At 32.9% G+C, this 16,781-nt stretch overlaps 1 protein-coding gene across 2 annotated transcripts; it reads right to left on the minus strand.

The window, feature by feature from the left end:
* Positions 1-13,044: 13,044 nt before the first annotated feature.
* LOC105136197 (probable inactive purple acid phosphatase 29) lies at positions 13,045-16,091 on the minus strand. Of its 2 annotated transcripts, XM_011041444.1 has the most exons (5): positions 15,630-16,091; positions 14,987-15,381; positions 14,335-14,785; positions 13,687-13,743; positions 13,045-13,389 (listed from the first exon to the last, which is right to left on the minus strand). In XM_011041444.1, exons 1-4 carry the CDS (start codon positions 15,919-15,921, stop codon positions 13,733-13,735), a joined length of 1,149 nt encoding a protein of 382 aa, XP_011039746.1. In that variant the 5' UTR covers positions 15,922-16,091; the 3' UTR covers positions 13,045-13,389; positions 13,687-13,732. The 2 variants fall into 2 exon arrangements, with proteins under 2 accessions (XP_011039746.1, XP_011039740.1); XM_011041438.1 differs by lacking the exon at positions 13,687-13,743.
* Between the last annotated feature and the right edge of the window lie 690 nt (positions 16,092-16,781).

The raw sequence follows: 16,781 nt of genomic DNA on the forward strand, positions 1-16,781 counted from the left end.
TGCAGAAAGCGTCTTTGCAACCACAAGTGTAGGTGACACCGTCAGTGCCACAAACATAGTCAGGAACGCTGCATCTAACTGCGCATCGAGGTGCTTCAGGATCGAATCCTTCACAAACACCATAACTTTGAGATTTAACCATTGACAAGCAAAGACCGAAAACGAGGACCATCAAACATAAGGGTGCTAAGATCTTGGAGGTGGCCATTAATTGGGCTGATATGCAGGAGAAAGATATAATACTAAGCTGTTGGTTTTGTTAAACTCTGCAAGGTAAAGCGAAGAATCGGATGTGGGGTGGTGGATGATAGGAAGAGGGACGAATATATATATATATAGGAAGCTACGTTAGGAAAGAGATGAAGCACGTAGCTACAAGCAACTCGTGGAACGCAAAGTCAAAGAAGCCAACTTAATAAATAACGTGGTTTTCTTGACTAAAAGTCATCTTCAACAATTGAGGTTGAAAGGAAGAAGATGATAACAAAAGCCTAACAGCATTCTCACTGTGGCTGCTCTATCTACCAGGAGATGGTTATTGAGCCCATCTCCAAAGGAAGTACCTGCTACCTAGCTGTTAGCCATCATTCAACTAAACAAAGTTAATCTACATTACTATCATTTCCACAGGGTAGGTGCTGCAATATTAATTAACAAATCAAAATATTTAATTGACAAAGTGTTTCAGTCCTCCGTATCAAAGTTGTAACCAAATTTTGGTATATGGAAGAAGCATGTAGGGAATTTAGTGACATTAATGTCTAGTTTTTATCATCTATCTTCGTATCAATTCACTTCACATATTAATATTTAAACCGAACATTTTTATATGTTAATTTAAATATATTTTTTTAAACATCTTAAGACCAAACAATTTTAATTTAAGATATTCATCAATAACTTGAACATATATTAACTTTCTAGTTTTTTTTTTTGAAACTATTATCAGTAATTCCTCGACATTATATATCACTTTATTATCTAAATAAAACCTGATAATTGCCACAACCTTCATTTCTAGCTCTCGCTAATCTATGTTGTTTATTCCTTTACGATTCTTTTCGTATAATATCTTTACCATGCCTGATTACACTAACATAATCTAAAATTACCAAATTCATCAAGCTTGACCCTGTCAAATTTTGTAGCTAGGTTTAGATAACTGTAACAATAATAATGAATATTGCAAAAAAGATGAATCAAGAAAGAAAACACATGTTTAACGTGGTTTGACCATGTATCTCTCTCTACATAAACAAGGAGTTAATTATATTTCATTATATATTAAATTAGAGTTACATAACGTAACGTGTATTTATAGCAAACCATCGTCATACAGAAGTTATTAGTAATTTTGCTCGCCCCACTCGCACCACTCCGCTCTACTCCCGCATCTCTCTATTAACCATATACCACAACAATATGGTATCTCTTCTCGGTTAATCAGTCGTGAATTCCTGCATGCCGCAGCCATTCGGCATTGCTTGTTGATCGTGGTGCTTCTGCGACGCAGAAGTCTCACGTACTAACAACCGCAAGCAACTGATGAGTACTATTCAAATATCCTCGTAAGACTTCTTGTTGGTCAATAATGGAAGCATGGACCAGGGAAATTTTTCCATCTATTTTCTGATCAAGTAAAATTTAACCTTGAGCTTTTTCAAAAGTCCAGTCATCTAATCATAAATTTCTGGGGCTCAAATCGGATTCGCAGTGGGAATTGCGGCTGAATAGATGTGGTCTAACCAAGAAAGTTAAATAATCAGCTCATTCTCTAAACAGATGGCGTTATTTAATCTTTAGCTAGAAATGCTAACGCTGTATTCAATTTTTTCAGGTTATATATAGTCTTTGGGCCTGTAAATTTGACCTTGGAAATCCTGCAAATTGGAAACGTTTCCTATGAATGCTACTGCACATTCCCAAGATGAGTAAATAATTATTTAATCTATGTGTTTCTAGAAAAATAATTAGACAACGCCTTTGATTAAAATAAAAATAAAAATGAATCTCGATATTTTCATCATTGCTTATAATTTATTCCTTTTTCCATAACAATTTAATCACTTTTTTATTAAAATACTCTTCATTTCTAACTAGTTTTTTTTTATCATAAATTAAAATTAAAAATACATTTGAAAAGAATAATTTCAAAATTTAACAGAAATGAATTTCAAAATTCTTTATAGATGTATCCTTGTTACATTTCGATGGAGTTCATCCTAGGATTCAAAGATGTCTTCTTAGCTGAAGATACAGCCTGTTGTGTTCCAACATGACGAGATACTTGGTATTAAAATTTATCAACTTTTAATATTTTTCTAATTGAGTATATGATTTTTTTTTTCTAAGCATGAGAATCTAGTATTTTTCATTTAGTTTTTATTAATTGTTTTGTTATTTTTCATTTGTGAAGGAGTGTTTAAAAGTATAATAATGATTATTTTTTAAAATATATTTTAATTAAAAATATATGAAAATAATATTATTTTTTATAAAAATTATTTTTAATATAAAAATATTAAAAAAATATTAATATAAAATAAAAAAAACATTAAAAAATATTTTTAAAATGAAAATGACAGCGTGCTCAGCCGCTCCGCCTGCAACAATGATTTTTGTTTATTCGTCGAAGAGCAGAAGCCTTCAGAAATCTTTAGATTGTGCACATCCCATCATCCCCAGCCACTTCTTAACTCCCTATGGTAAGATCGATTTATTAATCTTCCAGATTTATTTATTTCAATGGATTAGCTGCCATCGCTGTTAGGTTACAATATGCAGCTACGTTTATTTTTGAGGAGTGATATTTTATTTTAATTATAAATTTAAAATTATTATTCAAATAAAATGAAACTAACTATAATTTTCCATTGCTATGATGCTCTAAAATCAACATGCGTGAAATGAAGGAAAAAAGAATTACTCTATTTTATGTTTTCAGTAAATTAAGTATATTTTATTTCCCTTTGCAGTGAAAGGCATGCAGTAAAAATCCCATTGCTGGTTTTAAGAAAATAAACCCGCCGTTCAGCAAATTTCAAAATTTGAGCGCCACGTGGCCGAAAACTCTCAGAAGTTTCACTAGCTATAAGACCGCCCATATTTCATTTCAAAAGAATTTGCCAAAATCGTTTCTCTAGCTCAAAGAGCTCGCTCTTCTTCTTCTTCTTTACACTTGCAGGGAAACCAAACGCACCCCCTCTCCCCTAATCATAAGAGAAAAAGGCAAACCCTATTTGCAATCTCTTGATGATAAATATCCTCTGCACACACTCTCTCCACATCCCATAGCCGTAAACTACAAGCCCCGATCTTCCAATCACTCTACCTTCTCTGATCTATAAAATATTTCTAATCTTAGCGGTAGTTTTGAAATCTTCGTGCTACCAGTGGCGTAGGGTAACAAGATAGATTAAAGCTGGAAGATTTAGAGCCGGGAACTCTAAAAGAACGATAAAACTGATGATGTGGAGGATGGTGATTCGCCTGAGTCTAAACGACTAAGGATTGATGAAAGCAATACCAATGGGTTTGGTTTTTCTGTTAATAAGTTGGGAATTATTTACTTAGTTTTTGTATTTTATTCATTTTTTGGCTGATGAAAAATTAATTCTTTCGGCTTGTTATTTTGGCTGGTTTGATTGCCATGAAAAATGGGTTTTGTTGAAATCTTGAATTTGTTTAATCTTGCTGGAATCAGGAGGTGGGGGTGGGTTCTGATTGTTTTGTTTTGTTGGTAGCAGCCAGCGAAAGCGGTTTCATAGAAGACCCATTAATTAGCCAGGTGAACATGCAAGGGAAGAAGATGAAGAGTCGAGTGTTGAGAATGAGCAAGAAAAGGATGATAATGATAAAGAAGAACCAAATGCAGATAACCAGGAGAGTAGGAGACTAATCATAAGTCATCATAACGATAATGATACTAATATGAATTAATTAAAAAAAATATTCCATCAACGGATTTTGCATTATTGATAAATCAGTAGTCATAAATCTATAAATGATATTTTTAAACCTTAGTTTTATTTCCAACGAATTAAATCGGCTATAACTATTTTAGGTTTTAGTGGTGATATATGTTGATTTGTTGTATGCACATAACGATTGAGTTTGGAATTTTGAAAGGATCCATTTGTTGCCATTTTTGCAGCAGCATCCTGTCGAGGATTTGATCACCGTGCACATGTATTGTAATTATATATTAATGTGCCGTTTGAAAGTATAGTTGGATTGTATTTTCTTTTGGATTTAAATTAGTATATTTTTAAAAATAAAAAAATATTTTTAAAAACTAAATTAAAAAATAACATGCATCACAATATAAAAACAAGACTATGTGAGGGTATGCATAGGATTTGATTTGCTCAAGAGAGAGTTTGATTTTTAATAGTTTAATTCATAAAAGACTGGATCAGAAGTAATTTTTTTCTTTTTCAATGATTTCCATCAATTAATTTGACAAATCGGGTGCACAAATACTTATAATTCCTATTTTCAGACATGATTGAGATTTCTTCCCAAATTCTTGCAGTCGGGGTTTGTCCCCATGAACTGATCACAAAAGATCGATGATCTGCATGTATAATCAATCACCACCTTAAAACTGTTAAGAGCTTTCATCAACAGCATATCCCATCTTTATTCATCAATTTTAATTGTACAAATTAACACAACTGAATCTTATTCTGTACTTGCATAAAAGCATGACACGACTAATGCCAAACTAACAACAACAGACAACTGATCCAAACAGCTTGAAATGATTTCAAGGAGCACTTAAACACGTTATTACTGAACTTTAGAAAACAACTGAGACGGACGATGGGGCGGACATTGATACTTCATGGACACAAATGTACAGGCCTAGCACTCCCCTTTCTTGACAACATCAACACCATGGCAGAAAGCGTCAAGGCAACCACAACCGTAGGTGACGCCGTCAGTCCCACAAACAGGGTCAGCAACAAAACAGTTAATTGTGCATGGAATTGTTTCTGGGTCGGGGCGCTCGACTCCTGCACACACACCGTAACTTTGAGATTTAACCATTGACAAGGAAAGACAGAAAACGAGGACCATCAAGCATAAGGGTGATACGATTTTGGAGGTGGCCATTGGGCTGGTATGTCGGAGAAAGATGTATATACTAAGCAGATGGTTAATTTTGTTGAACTTTGCAGGCTAAAGAGAGAATTGGATGTGGGGTGTTGGATGATAGGAATATGGCCGAATATTTATACATATATAGGGGAAGCTGCGTTAGGAAAGGGATGAAGCACATAGCTACACGCAAGTAATGGAACGCAGAGTCAAAGAACGCCAATTATATAATGTGGTTTTCTTGACGAATTCATCTTGATCAACAAGGAAGCTGCAGTCCATTGTAATTATCCTGAATCCTGATCAGGATCAAAATCCGATTGAGGTTGGAAAGAAGATGACGATGACAAAAGCCTAATTAACAGCGTTCGCTGCGTTCCCACTGTGGCTGCTCTATTTACAAGTACATGGTCATCGAGTCCATCTCAAAAGGAAGGTACCTGGCTCTTAACCATCATTCAACTAAACAAGGATAATCTATATTACTATCATTTCCATTGGCATACTGCTGCCATATTAATTGGAAAATCAAAATATTTGATCATGTTTTCTATATTATGATCAATATGGTATCATCTTCTCTGTTAATCAGTTTTGAATTCTTACAGGCCGCAGCCCGTCAGTATTGCTTGTTGATTTTGGTGCTCCCGTGCTTACGAAGCCTCACACACTAACAAGCGCAAGCAACTGATGAGTATTCAAATATCCTCGTAAGCCTTGTTATTGATCAAATATAGAAGCAAGGACCCGGGAAGATTTCCAATATGTTTTCTTAATTAAGATCTAATCTTAGACTTTTTCCAAAGTCTAGTAATGTACACATCATGAATTCTTGCGGGCCAAATCGATTTCACAATAATAAATTAATGCGTCTGAATATATTTGGTCTAACCTATGTTAGCTGAACCTTTCTTGTTAATTGGTTTTAAAATTGTTATATATTCACCCAATTATTATAATTATTATAATAGATATTATTATTTAAAAAAAATGAACATCTCATGTTCGGGAATCATAAATCTCATTATTTATATCAAATTTAATTATTTAATTGTTTATATTATATGAGAAGGAAAATATTAACTAATTGTTTTTTTGTTTCAACACCAACTATTATAAATGAAAGAAAAAATTGAGCACTCTTTCGATTTTATTTTGGGTTAATTGAGTGCTCCATTTAACTTTAAAGTTAATGTTAAAGTGCAACAATAAAATATTCATGTACTTTGAATTTATTTAGACGGATTTAATAAGTATATATGATTAAATAAACATACATGATCTTAATCCTGAACTGTTCGTACATATTGTCATATTGACCTTAGGCTATGTCATTTATTCATTATTAAGCCCTTTTGTTTTAAATGCATAAAGTTATAAATACTGTCAACATCCTAAACAAATAACATACTCATAGGTTTCTCTAACTATTAAAAGACATTTTCTCAGCATGGAATCTTTCATATCTTACCTTATTTTCTTAGAGATTTTTTTTAAATATAGGTTACTCTATGTTTTATATATATATACACACACACGTAGAACTTTTTTCAAATATAATTCATATAACTACACATATATTTTTCCATAAGTTTCCTTCTATGAATTCAACAAATTTATTATACAGAATAATTTTACAAGTCTCTTAATAATTTTTTAAAACATTTCTATATGAATCCCTTGATATTTTATATTGATTCAATACTTATTATTTAAAATAAAATACAATTTAAAATATCATATTAATTTATAGGAGTGAAATGATTCTTTAACCCTCACTTCTTGTAAAAAAAAGATTTATAGACTATAAATACCCTATAAATCTATCAAATTTAAAGTTCATAATCTATTTATTCTTAATATTTTTAAAATATTTATTTTCAAAACTTATCTCTATAAAATATTCTTGTACTTTTCTTTTTTACAAAGTTATTGACTTAAGTATGTGTTAGTTTTCATATTTATCAAATAAAATTTTTTATAAGTATTTGGTTTTTCATATTAAGCTACCACTTATTATAAGTTATCTTGTTATTTCATGTCAAGTTATCAATCACCAGTTATTTTAGTTAAAAAAAATAAATTAAAACTAAAAAATTAACCAAATTAAATCTTATGAGTTACTTGAATTTCCTTGTTATCATTAAAGTCAAAATGCACCATATATATCGGGGTCCAATTCAACTGTTGATGGGTTAGCCAATTTTACCTTAACCAAAAATCCTTTTCAAAAAAATTATATGACTTTTATAGGCTCTCCAGTACATTTGTATACGATCTTATACTATAACCTAATTAGATCTTAATATTTTTTTTTGCCTCAGCCCCGATTATTACCAAAAAAAAAATGGATCGATTGTATTAGCAGTCAACTATACAACCTTTAAAATATCACAAGCTTTCATCAATCATCCTCATCCAACCTTTTATTCATCAATATTGTACTAATTAATAATACTGCTGCATACTTATTCCGTTACATAAACTTAGCATGGCAAAAATATTGATGCCAAAACTAATGGCAACGTACAACTATCCAAAAAGGTTGAAATGATTTGACATAATGAATCCTAATCTCATTTGGATAGGAAGAGATATTGATGATTAACCCAAGGAGGCTTACTAGTCAGCTGGTAGATCAGGTGAGCCAGCCACATTATTACAGAATTTTAGAAGACAACTGGGAAGGACATCAATATTTGATGGACACAAGTGCGTATGTCTTGGCCTAGCAGTCCCCTTCCTTGACGACATCAACGCCATGGCAGAAAGCGTCAAGGCAACCACAAGCATATGTGACACCGTCAGTTCCACAAACAGGGTCAGGAACGATGCAGCTAATTGGGCATGGAATTGTCTCTGGATCGGGGCGTTCGGCTCCTGCACACACATCTTGAGATTGAGCCCTTGGCAAGCAAAGGCCGAAGACAAGAACAATCAAACATAAGGGTGCTACTATCCTGGGGGTGGCCATTGGGCTGATATGCAGGAGAAGATGATGAAGCGGAGTGTTTGGCCAAGTTTAGCCTAATTAAGAGAGAATTGGAAGCGAGGTGTTGGATGATAGGAAGATGGCCGAATTTAAATAGAGGAAGTCAGGAAGAGATGAAGCACAAAGCAACACGAAATTGGAACGCAGAGTCAACAAAGAGCAGGTTATATAATGTGGTTTTCTTGACCGAGTCGTCATCAACGAAGCAGCTAGCTAGCATTCGGCCCTCTTTTTAATCATCCTGATGAAGATCAAATCTTGGCTGAGGTTGATGACAAGAGCGATCCTGACAGCGTTCCCACTCTGGCTGCACAAGGTACTAGCGTACCCGCTTTTCAGTATATTTATTGCAACCGAAGTTGAATGCTTAAAACTATCATAAGTCTTAGTCGAATCGTGTCAAACTTTATAACAGGTTATAGGTGAAGGAATAGTCCCGGTTCCCACGCCCCTCTCTGCGAATCAGATTAAAAATCAATTGTTGCATAAAATTATAGTGGTATTGTTATTTTCTTGTTGGTTAGGCCTTAATTAGCCCTGAACAGGACTTAATTAAAAAAAATAAAAAAATTAGCCCTGAACAGGACTTAATTAAAAAAATATAAAAAAATTAAAAAGAAATTTAAAACATGAAAAAATTATTTTGACCTTTAACATCCTGTAATTTAATCAAAATTGCACATATCAATCAAGTTTCTTAAAAGTATAGTCATCTTTCGTGCCTACGTAATACTTACTTTACTTTATGTACTTACACACCCAAATAAATTCAAAAAAAATTATTTAATTATTTATAAATTTACTATTATTTTTTATTTAAAGAACAAAGTGATCCTGAACCCAAAAATAGCACTTATTTTTATTTTCTCCAAATGAAAACCTAAAAATCAAAAATCAACTATTGTTAAATCCATGGGCTTGAAAATCCTGCTTCTCTATAAATTGCGAGGCAAAATAAAAGCACTGCTGGCAATTTAAATTTTTATGTTTTAAAAGTATGTTTAAATTTTTTTATTTTAAATTAATATTCTTAAATTATTTTGATAGGTTAATGTTAAAAATATTTTTTTAAAAAAAATATTATTTAATATATTTTAAAATAAACAATACTTTAAAAAATATAATATTATTTCAATATATTTTAAAATAAACAATACTTAAAAAAAATAGAATTAGACGCTATTAACTTTCTCAGCAGCCAGGGATTCATTTGTTACAGTGCAAACTTATTCTTCCGAGTCACTTTCTGTACTCATTGAATGCCTGCTTGCTTCACAGTTTCTGAAGGTGTATCTGGAAGTATAGTTATATTTATTTTTAAAAATAATTTTTATTTTAAAATATATTAAATAATAATTTTTATTTTTAAAAATTATTTTTAATATCAATATATTAAAACCATCTAAAATATATAAAAATATTAATTTTACGTAGAAAGCAAATTTTAATTTTTTTAAAAACATTTTTAAAATATAAAAATAAATAAAGCAAGAATACAAGGAATGTTGCGTGCTGTGATCTGACAAGAACGAGAATCCACTGAGGCATTTGTTAATAATTAATTAAAAAAAAATGTGGATTCGTCTTTATCTTTGATGACAGAACAAGTTCCGCCTCAGAACAAAACCAAGCTTTTTTATATTCTTTGTCGTCTCCTCCTTATCGTCAAAAAACGCAAACACCAAGTCAAAAAACGGCCCGTCATCGTCATCATTCTCACCAGCTCTGTTTGGAGACACCACCACCACCTCTCCAGTACTTGAGCAATCTGAAAGCTTCCATTGTTGGGAGAACCGGAATATTGAAATCTCGGAATCAATTTTTTTTCTCCATTAAATTGACAGATTAAAAAATTAGGGTTCTTCCTGAGTTTTAATTTGAAATTTTATCACCAGAGCTTTGCGGGAAGAGATAAATTTACATAAAAACTATTTGAATGAGAGAAAAATTAAAAACCATAATTTTTTTTTGGAATGATTTAGAGTTTTGAAAGAGAGAAATATCGGGATAAGAGAGAAGCTGTCGGTAGAAGAGATAGAGGGGTTAGATATGTTGTTTGGAACGATTTTCATTATATATATATAAGGGCATTTTGGTTTTTTCATCGTATTTGAAATTTTCATTTGATTTGGAATGTAAATTTTAATTTTTCAAGACCAGAAAAGAAGTGTAATTTTGATTAAATTATAGGATAATAAAGATATTTTAAAAAAATATATATTATATTGTATCAACTCTTATCAATTTAAATTAACATAAAAAATTTATAATTTAAATTATAAATATAACCGCAATAAAATAACCAGCTTGAGCAATGTAACTTTCTCTTTTCTTATCCTTTATTTTCTTTTTAATTAGGATTTAGTAATTTAATTAGATAAAATAATTTTTAAAAATATAGTTTAATTAAAAAAATTTAAAATGATAATTTTTTTTATAAATATTAAGATAAATATATATTATATTGACTCAAGTTAACTTGGATTAACTTGTTAAATCTACACTTGGATTATAGAATTAAGATAATCTCATAGAAAACAAATAAAAAATAAAAAAATAATTTTTAATCAACTTAATATTAAATGATGAAATTGAAAAAAAATATTAAAAAAAATAAAATTAAAAAATAAATAATTCGAGTCAACTGTGATTAACCTATTAAACTCATAACCCGAGTGATATGTGACTGTGATAGTTTTATAAAAATCAAATCAAAATAAATTATGAATTTTAATTTTTAATTAACCAAATGTTAAAGAATAAAATTAAAAAAATATAAAAAAATAACTTGAGTAAATTTAAATTTTTTTTTTTTTATAAAAAAGATCCATCTCTTAAAAAATGTTATTTAGCTAATTTTCATAATTAGTGATGACTTAGCTAAAAAACATTGTTTATTAAAGAAAATTATATAAATCATATATTAAAATCTTATTTAAAAATTTAAGCTATTAAATAAGATTTTCATCATTAATGATGACTTAGATAAAAAACATAGTTTGTTAAAAAAAATTATATAAATCATATCATTTAAAAACTTAAGTTATTGGATTAAATGATTTTATAGATATGATATTAAAATTTTATTGATCAAATAGTTATGAATTCAAATCTTATTATTTTTACTTTATTTAATAAAAATTAAAAATAATATAATATAAATTTATATAAGTTTCAAATTTAATTTTTTTTTTTTTTAAATATATCCTTACGTGTAAGCTTAAGCCACAGCCGGTCAGCAATTGCTGGCTTGATTCCGCTGCTTCTGCTGATAGGCCTCGCAAAATAGAGTGTGAACTTATCCCTTTGTTTTTGGTCAGTAATAGAAGCAAGGACCATGGATATTTCTTCCATTTAATTGCTCAGGTAATACTTAACTTTAGAACTCCATGCCCGAAGCATAGTCATCCACTCATCAATAATCCAAACCGGATTCACAATGGAAATCGTGTCTGCATTCAAACCCAGAAAGTTTGTTGATGATTTCTTTTTCGAAACAGTTGACATTATATCATTCCTTGGCAGACAAGTTTATTTGTTTCAAATAATTTTTTATCCTTGGCCTGTTCATTTCTTCCTTCCCCCGCCACCACCATAATTCCTGCGAAAACACGAGTTTGCATTGTCATTCTGTGGATGGCACTGCACCTTCCCAAGATCTCAATACTAATGTCTTCATTATCCCATAACAGCTCCTTGTAAAGTTTTAAAAAAAAAAATAAAAAAGAAACATTTGAAAAAATAGCTCATCTTCAAATCGTATGAGTTCAACTTGCATCACTTTTGAGATACGCGGGTTGAACCTACACCGCTCATAGAGACGACGCCAGTTCAACGTGCGCCACTTCTCGATTTAAAATTAAAGAGGATCCTTTTCTTTCTCTTCCCTCTTATTTCTTTCTTCCTCCTCTTCCTCCCCCGTCACCCTCAACCTGCGCCCCTCATAGAGATGCATGTTCCCCTTATTGGTCAAAGTAGCACAATATGTAATACAATGTGTTACAAGTCCTGTACACTGAGATATAATAAATTGATATGTATTAGTTTTTTTATAATATTTAATAAATAATTTAGATGTAGTTAAATTATAACTGTTTAATTATGAATTGACTTGGAAATAAAATTGAATTACAAGTTGCAGGATCGTGAATTGTGTTAAGTTAAACTTGTTAAGTTTATTAGGTTTTTTTAGGAGATAGTTAAAGGCTAAAAATATTCAATGGTTACTTTAATGTTGATGTCGCTCAGGTGGAACCTACATGGCCGTGAAGTGGCGCAGGTTGGACCTGCATCCCTATGGGTGGCGCAAGTTAAATCGTGTGTCCAGTCAAACCGTGTTAATTTTACAAATAGGGGTTTGGGATATGCTATTTTGAAAACTATTTTTGGCTGCTACGCTTTTTGTTTTTTAAAAAATCACCCTGTAACAGCGGCTTTGTAATCTTTTACCTTCATCTTTATATGATAGAGTTGCATGTATCGCTAAGGTGGCTTCTCCATCGAAGACATTTAGTCTTTTGATATCTTTTCCTTGACAATTTTCACATAATTCATAACATTTTCTATAGCATTTTTAATACATTCTAGAAAAAACCTTGACATATTCTCATCATTTATGATTGGATATCGCAAAAAAAGGACTGAATATTGCACCTCTGCGTGACTGCCTGTTTGAGCAGGATGACAGAATTTCAGCCATCCCTGTCGTGATACCTTCAATTTCGTTTTCAGTCATAGGCATTGAAAAAATTCCCACATCAGTAATTAAGAAACAATCCAGAAGCTCCATGATCCTTTGATTCCCAGATTCTTATTTGTTTCCAGCAGCATACGTTATTTTGTTTGTCAAGAACCAAATGCAAGATGCTCATTACATTTCGATTAATAAGTTGACTCCAGGACACCATATGTTGTTTGGTGTAATCAACCATACTGACTCGAGATACAGCTTGGATCACAACATGCCAGATGCAATTGCACACAACATCTCAGTGTGCAAGATACAGGCCATCCGTTATCGTATCGAGTAATCATATTTCCAGAGACCATTAAATATTACATTTTATGATCAAATTCCTGAACCTTCCTCAAGCATGATTATCCATTTATTGCCTTATGTAATTACCTTTACTTTTTTCATTTACTTAAAGAACATGTATATCAAAATCTATGACTAACGTTACAAAATATGTGAAACATTCCCACTTAAATTGATTCAAAACTTAATTCCTCGCGGTAAGCCATCTCATGTGCTCATCACTCAGCATCACCAACCTGTTTCTTTCGACGTACTCCTGTTCAAGCAAATGAAAAAACAGTAAACAAAGAAGGGAAGACATGAAACAGAAAACAGGAATGCACCAGCTCCTACCCAATCAGAACATGTGCAACAGTTACTGACACCTGAGAAACACAAGCAACTGATGTCGAAGGAAGTTCCATAACTGGTGAAAAGGTACCTCACTTTGGTAAGGAAGGAGATAGACAGGGGGGAACCTTGTTACAGGGATATACCTTTTCATAATCAAGTGAAAGGCCATAAAGACAATGAAGCATGGTTTTTTTCGCAACATAAAGCAAAAGTGAACAACCTAGCACCACAGGCGTTGCCAATGTCTTGTCTAATTTGTTGCTAAACTACGAAACATCTGGAACAAAAGAAACAGTTGTACGATTCATTGCAGGAAATGGATTATGTAATGTAGACAGGTAATTGCAGCCTGAACTTTCAATGGATGTCATTATATCTTTTCTTATTCTAGAGATTTTATATTGATGAGAATGTAGATCATGGTCATATCTAACTATGCTAAATTTTCTATATTGATGAGCATGTAGATCATGGTAGTGACGATTAACCGCACAGTGCAATATGACAATTCAAGGATAAGGAGATGAAACTAATTAATATCAATTGAAAACGGGCAAGTGAATGAAGAGCTTTTCAATAAAAAGATGAACACAAATTAGTATCGGCCAGCAGTACAAGTCATTGATCTCTAAGTAAATAAACTGGCTAATATTCTTTGCCAGAACACAAGCAAGAAAGCACAAGGCACCAATATGCTAACATACAAAGACCAAAGCTGCAATTTCTGTTTCCAGTATTTTTCATTTCCTAATAGTTATTGGTGTCATGCTCCACAACGATGTCCTTGAGAGACACTATCCGTTTGTCTGTCTTATACAGTTTCAACATGTGCAAGTGATTAATTAAGGGTTGCTAAGTAAGAACTTACCTGCACGACTCTTGCTCCAAAGGACCTGACCATCTACAGCAGTAAGGTGTTCATCATCAAGGCGCTTCCATGTTTTGACAGACTTAACAACTCCCCAACCTCCTTGCTCTGTCTTTTCCAAAGATGCCAACACCACCCTCGCTCTCCTTGACCACCCTGCCTTCCCATAGGCATGGTATCCAAAACCCCCAGCATAACAAAGTTGTATACCAGTAAGCTTACCACAGAAGTCATTGAGATGATCATGTCCGATGAAAACAGCTTTCACATCCCCAGCTTCTACCATGGTTGTGAAGAAGCCCGAGTTCACAGAAGCAGAGCTAATGCCTTGTTGTCTCACCCCTGTGACGTTTGATGAATCAAAACTTGCAAATTCAGGCAATGGGATGTGAAAGTACACCAGCCCAGGCGCAGGTCCTTTTTGTGCCTCTGGCTGTCCCACGTAGGCTCTCTGAAGAGAAAAGGGAAAAATAGCTATTCAAGAGAACACAATTAAGCTATTGCACTCATTTCAAGTTAAAACTATCTGCGTAATGTCTATTCTATTTGTGTGTAGACAAAGTAGTGGTTCTTCTTACTAATAAATGATAAAAGTAGCTCATAGAATGACCTAGTGATTACTTCGACTGTAAAAAATATTGGTAATTATTACCCGAAGCTTTGCAGAAGTGCGTTGGAACCAAAGCTGCTGAGAGGGCTTGATCCAACCATAGCCAGGGATTGCCGGAACTGTGGAATAGTCTCCGCTATCAAGAAAATAAAGATTAAGAGCTGATTTGTTTTCAAAACATGAACCTTTAACCCCGCCAATCTCCAGGTTATAGTTCCCAAAACCATCAATGATGTGAGCCTTAGCAGGGTTGACTTGAGAGAGAGTATTCTTAAGGCCAACAACATGTTTCATGACTCCTTCCCTTGACAAAGTAGAATCTTGATCATGGTTCCCCAAAACAGCAGCCCATGGGATGTTCGATGCAATTGCTGGCCAAAAGGCAGCATTCAGGGATTTTGCAGCATCGGTGGCATCAAAGCCAAAGATGTTATCCCCTAGTGGCCACAGTGCAAATAATACTTCCATTAGCTTAGATTGTGAAAGGAACATACTTGTTAAAGCTTAGCCACTAAATGCCATATTCTGTTAGCAAATTAGGAAACTTGCTAAGGTAAACAAATTGACAACTGGGTTTTCTCCAAATTTCAAAATAAAATCATACATAGACAAAAGGAATCAGAACCAGTAACATAAATTTGGAACCAAAAAAAAAGAAAGTTACTGGGTGCAGATGGAAGTGTACCAGTGAAAACAATAATATCGGGTTTCTCAGCTTGAATCATGCGCTCAACGAAGGCAGTAGTGTTTAGGTCAGAGCAAGAAGGCATTTGATTTGGTAACACGTCAAGGCAGGGCGTGGTCGTGCCATCTGCAAAGTGCATATCTGCCACTTGCAGTATTTTGAACTCACCTTTTTTTCCAAAACGTAGCTCTTGTTTCACACCCAAAACGGATTTTGGAACGAAGAGGAGAGAAAAAACCAGTACCCCTACAAAGTGAGAAAGGGAAAGACATGGTTTGTTCTTCTTCGCCATTGTTGTTCTCTCCTCAATCAGGATTGCAAACTCCGATGCCCTTTTGCAGTTACTTGCTGCTAAATACAGAGCGTGAGCCTAGTTTGGCTTATAGCCTAGAGTTGATGTGCGCAAGTCAGAATCGCAATCAAGACAAACAAAGCTAATCCGTTTGTTTAGCTTTAGCTTTTGCGTTTGTGGTGTAAAAAATACTATGAGTCATATAGTGTTGTTGTTGGTATAACGTTAAAGACCCTTGGAGGCTTATCCTGCCGGTAAACGGTCTCCTCCCTCGCATCAGCATCCAGTTTTTGAATTCTAAAGGATATCGCGCAGTTTCCTGTGGGTATACTAGTTCAGGTATAAATGGTCTGTTTTAAATCTGATTCGAAAAGTAAATATTTCCAGCACGAAAATCAAGAGTGAAGAGATAGAGCCTTCAAGTTCATGTGATATTGTCAGTGCAACGGATTTTGCCCATCAGAGCTGAACCACCAACTTCATGTTTGTCTTCCCTTTCCTGTGTTTTGTACTTGGAAAATTGAAGTGGATCCGTAATTGAGCACCAAAAGAATTGAAAGGACTTAAATAAAAAAGTTTGAGTAACAAATAAAAGAGACTAAACATCTGTTTTATCTTCAATTTCGGATCCATAATCTCCAAATCTTTATTAAAATCAATAAGATTGAATTTGATTTTGTCAGAACATCAACCAAATAATAAAACATTCCCCGACATTGCAAGGTTCTCAAACACAATCATAAAAATAAATCACAAAAATTAATTCCAGGACCAAAAAAAATTCAAGGACAAGGAAAAAAAAAAAAAACTTTCATTCTGTGAATACAGTGAAAGCTCTCTTGCCATAGTAAATGACTAAT

The sequence above is a fragment of the Populus euphratica genome, unplaced genomic scaffold (genome assembly GCF_000495115.2).
Source record: "Populus euphratica unplaced genomic scaffold, PopEup_1.0 scaffold2.1, whole genome shotgun sequence".
Lineage (NCBI taxonomy): Eukaryota > Viridiplantae > Streptophyta > Magnoliopsida > Malpighiales > Salicaceae > Populus > Populus euphratica.